Source organism: Arachis hypogaea, chromosome 17, assembly GCF_003086295.3.
Source record: "Arachis hypogaea cultivar Tifrunner chromosome 17, arahy.Tifrunner.gnm2.J5K5, whole genome shotgun sequence".
NCBI lineage: Eukaryota > Viridiplantae > Streptophyta > Magnoliopsida > Fabales > Fabaceae > Arachis > Arachis hypogaea.
This window is the reverse complement of record NC_092052.1, coordinates 56169189-56178075: the sequence shown is the minus strand read 5'-3', so window position 1 is coordinate 56178075 and position 8887 is coordinate 56169189. Positions and strand designations below refer to the sequence as shown.

The window sequence follows — 8887 nt, the reverse complement described above, 5'->3', positions numbered from 1 at the left end:
TCACCGCACGACTAATCATCTGTCGGTTCTCACTCATGCTGGAATAGGATCCATTGATCCTTTTGCGTCTGTCACTACGCCCAACCCTTGTGAGTTTGAAACTCGTCACAGTCATTCAATCCCTGAATCCTACTCGGAATACCACAGACAAGGTTTAGACTTTTCGGATTCTCAAGAGTGCTGCCAATGGATTCTAGCTTATACCACGAAGATTCTGATTAAGGAATCCAAGAGATACTCATTCAATCGAAGGTAGAACGGGAGTGGTTGTCAGGCACGCGTTCATAGATTGAGAATGGTGATGAGTGTCACGGATCATCACATTCATCATATTAAAGTGCGAATGAACATCTTAGATAGAAACAAGCGTGTTCGAATAGAAAACAGAAATAATTGCATTAATTCATCGAGACACAGTAGAGCTCCTCACCCCCAACAATGGAGTTTAGAGACTCATGCCGTCAAAGAGTACAAAGTTCAGATCTAAAAATGTCATGAGTTTCAAAATAACTCTCTAAAAGTTGTTTAAATACTAAAACTATTAACCTAGGTTTACAGAAAATGAATAAGCTATGACAGATAGTGCAGAAATCCACTTCTGGGGCCTACTTGGTGTTTGCTGGAGCTAAGACTTGAGCTTTACACGTGCCTAGGCTATTTCTGAAGTTAAACGCCCGGTTGTAACCTGTTTTGGGCGTTAAACTCCAACTTGTAACCTGTTTCTGGCGTTTAACGCCAGAATGCAACATGGAACTGGCGTTGAACTCCCGCTTACGTCGTTTATCCTTGAGCAAAGTGTGGAGTATTATATATTGCTGGAAAGCCCTGGATGTCTACTTTCCAACGCAATTGAGATCGCGCCATTTGGACTCTTGTAGCTCCAAAAAATCCATTTCGAGTGTAGGGAGGTCAGAATCCAACAGCATCTGCAGTCCTTTTTCAGCCTGAATCAGATTTTTACTCAGCTCCCTCAATTTCAGCCAGAAAATACCTAAATCACAGAAAAACACACAAACTCATAGTAAAGTCCAGAAATATGAATTTTGCCTAGAAATTAATAAAAATATACTAAAAACTAACTAAAACATACTAAAAACTACATGAAATTACCTTCAAAACGCGTATAAAATATCCGCTCATCAGTCCCCAAACATCACAATACACAACACAAAAGCATGCTCAGACAGTTTATTATGAGGTTTAAATGAGTGTTTTCGAAACTTTGCAATTGGAAAAATCTCATAATTGTTACAATCTAATTTATTTGGCACGTCTAAGATTTTAGCTAAATGTTGAAGAATTTTAGAAGAAATATGACCTAAATGATTGTGCCAAAAGTTTGAAGTATTCAAATTTATTGAATTTAGAAGTAAATATGACGACTTTGATGTAGCTCACCCTTCCCAATCCTCTTTTAAATGAGTTACTGCGTTGAACGGTGAAAGAAAACCAATAGTGATGATAAGTGAGGTATTAGCTAGGAAAGAAGATACATATAACAAATTGACATGGAATTTAGGAACATATAGGACATTTTATAAGGTGATATTAGAATTGATGACGACTAAACCTATGAAATTAGCATTAAAGGTAGTACCATTAGGTAAAGAGACAAAAAATTTTCTAGAAGTGTAAATGGAAGAAAAAATTAATCAATCATAAGTTATGTGAATGGTGGCCCCACTATCCAAGCTTTAAAAACTCTTTAAGAATGATGATCTTGTCATTGATGTGTTGAGGATTATACCTGCTAAAGTTGAGACATCCGTAGCTCCAGCAGAGGGAATTTCTTGAATCTTTTGATTCTTGAGCGAATTGAGTAGTTGCTGGACTTGAGAGTGAGTCAAATTGAGTGGTGGTGTGTTCTCTTGTTTTGTCTATATAGTAGCCACGTGATGAACCGATTGTTTCAATCCTCTCCCCTTGCCATAATTGGGAGGGGATAACTGTGAATCTTGTAACACTTTTCAATTGAGTGTCCAAGAATCCTACAATGTGCACAGAGGAGGCGATCTTTCTTCACTAAAGCTCTATCTCGACCTTGATCATGAGGTGAATGTTGATTACGTGTAAAGAAAGCTACTTCGTTCTAGGTTAAGTTGGAGCCAACTTCAAGTGCTCTGTGCTTTTCTTCTTGAGTGATCAAGGACAAGACTTTGTTGACAGCTAGAATAGGTTCCATTAGCAGAATATGATCTCGAATTTGTGTAAATGAATCATCTAAGCCCATCAAGAAGCAGTGTACATATTCTGCTTGAAGGAATGCATGCATTGCACGGGCATTAACACAATTGCATTGAACGGGTTTGTAAGAATTTAGCTCTTCCCATAGAACTTTGATTTTGGTGAAATATTGAGAAACAGACATGGTTCCCTGATGAAGATTCAGCAGTTCACACTTCAATTCGAAGACACGAGGGCTGTTTCCATGTTGAAATCACTCCTTTAGGCCATTCCACACCTTTGCAGCTGAATCTGTGTAGACAAGGGATGTAGCAATCGCCTTTGAGACTGAATTCAAAATCCATTTGCTCACCACATCGTTCACACATTGCCAATTCTCAAAACTCTCTGGCTCAGTGATTGAAGCTGGTGAAAAAACAGAACCGTTGATGAAGCCAAGCTTTCGTTTGGCATTTAAAGCTTTACACATTGCACGACTCCATGAATTATAATTGTCCTTAGTGAGTTTTGAGTGACAAGTACCAATACAGGTTGATCAGAAGAGGAAAGATTATATGGATCGACCGTCATTGATGCATGCAAAGAAACAACAGGTGAAACGGGAGCTACTGATTGTGAAGACGCAAGATGATCCATGGAACTTCAATTGCTTCTTTCCAAGGCTCATTGATCAGAATTGAAGCACAACCAAAAGCAGGAAGTTTCACAGTAATCAAACCTCATCAAGCTCTATTGTGTGATCCAAAGAAAGGGGAAAGAATGAGAGAAGATGAAGAAGGAAAAATAGATGGAGAGAAATGATGTAAAAGAAATGTGAATTCTAGAAGAATCCAAAAAATAGTTGCAAAAGGTTCAAGAAGTAGAAGAAATGTCATCTGATACCATGTTAGAAGAGAGAGAGAGAGAGAGAGAGAGAGAGAGAATTGGTGGTTAATTCTGTTATTAATGCAGAATTAAATTATTTATATGTGCAAGTTTATTTTATATATAACTGCATTGTGTGTAAAGAATAAAATCTACTATTGTATTTAATATAAGTAAATAAAACTTTACGATTGAGTAAGCTAACAATTTGTATTAATATTTTGCTATGAAATTTATTTTTAAAAAACAAAAATTGATTAAACTTTTGAAAATTTGTTTCACCACAAATTTAAAGAGTATCATAACATTATTTTTGAAAATATTTTTTTACAGATGTTTTTAACTAAATGTTATTTTCTTAAAAATGTTAACATTGTTTTTCTTAGAAATAATTTTTATTTTTCTTAAAATCTTTTGTTAAAATGAATAGATTTTAAAAAATATTTTTGATCATTTTTCTTCACCCAATTTTGTTTTTGTGCCATTACTATTTTTTTCCTTGATCTTTATTTTTTTGCATTTTCAAGTTGTTATTTAGAGAGATAGTTATTTATGTGTTTTTTTTTTTATCTGCTTAAGTTTTTAAAAGAATTGGTATAATAACATAGCATTAGAGTTTTTATGATTGAATAATCTAAAATTCAATTTTTATTATTCTCTAAAAGAGAAAAAAATAGCATAAGACAAATAAAAAAAATATACAAAAATTTAAATAAATTTAAAAGAGACTCTTATTATTTAAAAAGACATATTAAAAATATGACTATTTATATTTTTCTTCCTATTCGCTTAAATATTTAGAAAAAATAGTACCGTGATACAGGTGAATTTTACCAGGAAAAAGTAAACTGCCACTAGTTAATTCTTGGTCACGGTAAACTCCACAAGCCAGTGAAAAAAAGTAATTCTTACCCACATGCAAAAAAATTGATATTTTTAGCGAAACTCAAACACAATAGTATATATCTATAAAATTCAAAGTCTATAATTGACTAACACGTTGTTTCTAGAATATAAAAAATATAATCAATAATTAGCAAGCAATTGAACGATGATGCTCATGAGTTTGTATGTTCATATAATACCCGCAACCTGAACCTAACCTTCCTAACTATGACTGTTTTTCAAAACTCAAAAGTATAGTATCTTTGCATAAAGTACAAAGTAAGAGAAAATTAAATAATCCAACCGACCATAAATCCTTTTTGCTTATATTTCTTTGTCAATTTGAACAACCAAGCAACCGACATTTATTCATTCATTCATGTCTTTCACTGGTGCTGAATAACGACCTTAAGAACCAATTACTGGCAGAAGAAAGAACCCCACTTTTACCTTATGTTACGGATCCGAGCTACGGATCTAGGACCCGAGACTGTACCCAACCCCGGTTTTCCGGTTCCGACCCGCACCTCGCTCAGAAGGCCCAAAAACCGGCCCTTCAGAGCTCCTAACCGACTTTCGAATTCACACGTCCATCTTATCTTAACCAGATAAGATAAGATAAGAATATCCACCATCTATAAATAGAGGACCGGAGTCCTTCCAGGTATTCATTCATTCCTCACACCTTCTACCTCTTAGATCCATTCTGACTTGAGCGTCGGAGTGTCTTTGCAGGTACCTCCCCCCATTGTTCCAGTCAGGCAACCCGGCTTCAGCTCAGGTTCGCGGGTTCCCGATCCACCCTTCAAACCGTACCAGAGACATCTCGTACATTGGCGCCGTCTGTGGGGACTTGCGCCAGCCAAGCCGGATGGGGGACGTCCTGGAGGAAACCCCCTCAAGCCAGGATGACTCCCGACCGCTTAACCCAACCCCAGAACACCGGGAGGTCACAAACCAAGCAAGAATAGCAAGTACCGTCCAACACACGAACGACCGCGTCGTCACGGACCAACGACATCCCGAGAAAGCTAGGGACAAAGCGGCACAGATCATCCAGGATCTCTGCCTCCGGGTCCAGGAACTCGAAGGCAAATTGACCAATAGAGAAAAACACAACAACGAACACAGAAGCCATGCAACTTCCAGATCAAGGTCTCGCCGCGGTAGGTCGCCAACCCGACGACACAACAGAAGAGACGGTCGCAGCGCCTCACGCGACCACAGACACGAGAAATCGCCAGAACGGCGATACAATAAGAAACACAACCGCAGCGATTCCCGAGATCTGAGTTATCAACACTACTCAGACGAAGATCGGAGGGACCGAAACACCAAGCGCACAAGAAACGACCATATAATAATGGGAGCTACACCATTCACAGAAAAAATTTTAAGAGCAAAACTCCCCAAAGGTTTCGACAAACCTACCGACATGAAGTATGATGGAACCAAAGATCCCCAGGAACATCTAACGGCCTTCGAAGCCAGAATGAACCTGGAAGGAGCGGCCGACGCGGTCTGATGCAGAGCCTTCCCGGTAACCCTAGCGGGACCGGCGATCAAATGGTTCAACGCCCTCCCAAACGGATCCATAGCCAATTTTTACGATGTGACACAAAAATTCATGGCCCAATTCACAACCAGAATCACTAAAGCCAAACACCCCATCAGCTTACTGGGGGTCACGCAAAAACAAGAAGAATCCACAAGGAAATACCTCGACCGCTTCAACGACGAATGCCTGATGGTCGACGGACTCACGGATTCCGTCGCAAGCCTTTACCTAACCAATGGACTCATGAACGAAGATTTTCACAAACACCTCACCACTAAACCAGTATGGACATGCACGAGATCCAGAACGTCGCCAGAGATTACATCAATGACGAAGAAGTCAGCCAAGTCGTCGCCGCCAACAAACGGCAAAACGGCAACACCCAACACGGTAACTCGGCTTCTCGCCAAAACCCACCACCCAGAGAGAATCAAAGAGACCACCCCAGACCAACAAATACAAGCCAACCACCAAGAATTGGTAAATTCTCTAATTATACGCCCCTGACAGCACCAATTACCGACATATACCACCAAATAGCAGATCGAGGCATCATTCCGAAAGCCCGACAACTCAAGGAAAGGACGGGAGGCAACAAAACCCTCTACTGCGACTACCACCGAGGATACGGTCACAAAACACAAGATTGTTTTGACCTTAAAGACGCCCTCGAACAGGCCATACGAGACGGCAAACTCCCAGAATTTGCCAAAATCATCAGAGAACCAAGACGCGTGGAAAGAGACAGGTCACCGGAAAAAGACGGACGTAACCCGAGAACCCAAAAACAACCGCCCAGGAAAAGCCCAGAAGACGACCCCATCATCATCGTAAACGTCATTACGGGTAAGGACATACCGAGCAAGTCGAAACTAACAATGAAAAAAGATCTCAAAGTAATGGCGGTCAGAAACCAGACTCCAACCATTGCGGCCGACAACACGATAACCTTCTTACCAGAGGATTGCCAGCACGGCACCTCGGCCGAAGACTTCCCCTTCGTCATCTCGGCTAGAATCGGAACAGGACTAGTACGGAGGATACTGGTAGACACCGGGGCAGACTCAAACATCCTCTTCCGAGGAGCCTTCGATAAGCTCGGGCTCCACAATGACAACCTCCAAACACACCACAACGGTGTCACAGAACTCGGAGACAACTTTCTCAAACCAGATGGCTCAATCACCCTTCCCATCACCATAGGAACAAGCAACCAAAAGAAGACAATCTTGTCCGAATTCGTAGTCCTAAAAGACTCCACAGCCTATAACGTGATTCTCGGAAGAAAAACAATCAACGACTTCTCCGCAGTCATCTTTACCAAATACCTCCTCATGAAGTTTAGAACCGACGATGGCTCCGTCGGTACCATCCACGGGGACCGAGAAGTCGCAGCCGAATGCGACAACACCAGCCTAGCCCTAAGGAAGAAATCCCGAGACGCGACCGGGGTATTCCTAGCTGACCTAGATGCTCGGCAAGACGGCCAACCCAGGCCAGAGCCAGAAGGAGACATGGAAAAGCTACAAATAGGGCCAAGCAAAGAGGAATACACCTTCATTAAAAGGAACCTCCCATATGATCTCAAAGAAGAACTCTCCCAACACTTGAAGCAAAATAGAGATTTGTTCGCATTTACACCAGCCGACATGCCGGGAATAAACCCCGACCTAATGTCCCACCGGCTAGCCGTGGACCCCAAAGCTAAACCAGTGGCACAAAGAAGGCGAAAAATGTCACCAGACCGAGCCGCCGAGGTCAAGAAGCAAGTCAAAGCCCTACTCGAAGCCAACTTCATCAGGGAACTCCCCTACACGACCTGGTTAGCAAACGTCGTGCTAGTGAAAAAATCTAACGGGAAATGGCGAATGTGCGTCGACTACACGGACCTCAACAAAGCCTGCCCGAAGGACGCCTTTCCCCTACCAAACATCGACGGATTAGTAGACGCCGCATCCGGCCACCGATACCTCAGCTTCATGGACGCATATTCTGGCTACAACCAGATTCCGATGCACCGACCAGACGAAGAAAAAACAGCGTTCATCACCCCAGACGGGACATACTGCTACACAGTGATGCCCTTCGGCCTAAAAAACGCCGGAGCCACCTATCAAAGACTCGTCAACAAGATATTTCAAAACCTGTCCGGAAGCAAACTAGAAGTCTACATAGACGACATGCTCGCTAAGACTGAATCCGACGAACAACTCACCGACGACCTGAAGGTCATAATGAACACCCTACGAAAGCACCAAATGCGACTCAACCCGGCAAAATGCGCCTTCGGGATGGAGGCAGGGAAGTTCCTCGGTTTATGATCATGCAACGCGGAGTTAAAGCAAACCCGGAGAAATGTCGCGCCGTCCTCGAAATGACGAGCCCAAAAAACCTCAAAGACATCCAAAAGCTCACCGGCCGATTGACAGCGTTATCACGCTTTCTCGGGGCATCGGCTCAAAAAGCGATCCCTTTCTTCAAACTAATAAAAAAAGGAGCCCCTTTTATATGGGAGACGGAGTGTGAAGAAGCATTCCAGCATTTCAAGAAAGTTTTAGCGGAACCACCAATCCTTGCCAAACCCCAAACAGGGGAAACACTCTACCTGTACCTCTCCATTACGGAAGAGGCACTCGCAGCAGCACTCATCCGCGAAAACATGAGAAAGGAACAAGAACCTATCTACTTCATAAGCAAAGTCTTGCAAGAAGAGGAAACTCGCTACTCACGACTAGAAAAACTAGCTTTTACACTCCTCACGGCCTCCCGGCGCCTGCGACAATACTTCCAGGCCCACCCCTTAACGGTCCGAACCGACCAGGCGGTCAAACAAGTACTACAAAAACCCGACCTTGCGGGAAGAATGTTTGCGTGGTCCATCGAACTATCTCAATTCCAAATCAAGTTCGAACCCCAGTACGCGATCAAAGCACAGGCCATGGCCGACTTTATCGCCGAGATGACCCCAGGAAACTCCACCCCCGAATCATGGAAACTACATGTTGACGGCTCATCGAACATCACCTCTGGAGGTGCTGGAGTCATTCTCGAAAGTCAGAACGGAGTCGTAATCGAACAATCAGTACGATACGAATTCCCAGTCTCAAACAACCAGGCAGAATACGAGGCCCTCCTGGCAGGCCTAGCCCTAGCTCGGGAGGTCGGAGCAAAAGTCCTAGAGGTAAACACCGACTCACAGGTAGTCAGCTCCCAAATCAACGGAGACTACCAAACACGAGATCCCCTACTCCAACAGTACCTCGCCAAGGTAAACAAACTAAAAGAAGGATTCGAGCGAGTTACCATACAGCATGTCCCTAGGGAACGAAATGCCAGGGCAGACCTACTTTCCAAACTAGCCAGTACCAAACCAGGACACGGTAACAAATCGCTAAT

General features: G+C 42.5%; 1 protein-coding gene across 1 annotated transcript; it reads right to left on the bottom strand.

Annotated features, from left to right (window-relative positions):
* Nucleotides 1-2089: 2089 nt before the first annotated feature.
* Nucleotides 2090-2653, bottom strand: LOC140180605 (uncharacterized). The gene is made up of 2 exons (XM_072221853.1): nt 2462-2653; nt 2090-2374 (listed from the first exon to the last, which is right to left on the bottom strand). Exons 1-2 carry the CDS (start codon nt 2651-2653, stop codon nt 2090-2092), a joined length of 477 nt encoding a protein of 158 aa, XP_072077954.1.
* Between the last annotated feature and the right edge of the window lie 6234 nt (nt 2654-8887).

Excerpts from the sequence above, each read along its gene's own strand:
- LOC140180605 (XM_072221853.1), bottom strand. The coding sequence starts at position 2,653 with ATGTGTAAAGCTTTAAATGCCAAACGAAAGCTTGGCTTCATCAACGGT. Across the intron at positions 2,375-2,461 it reads ACACAGATTCAGCTGCAAAG|GGAACCATGTCTGTTTCTCA; the intron begins GTGTGGAATGGC and ends AATCTTCATCAG.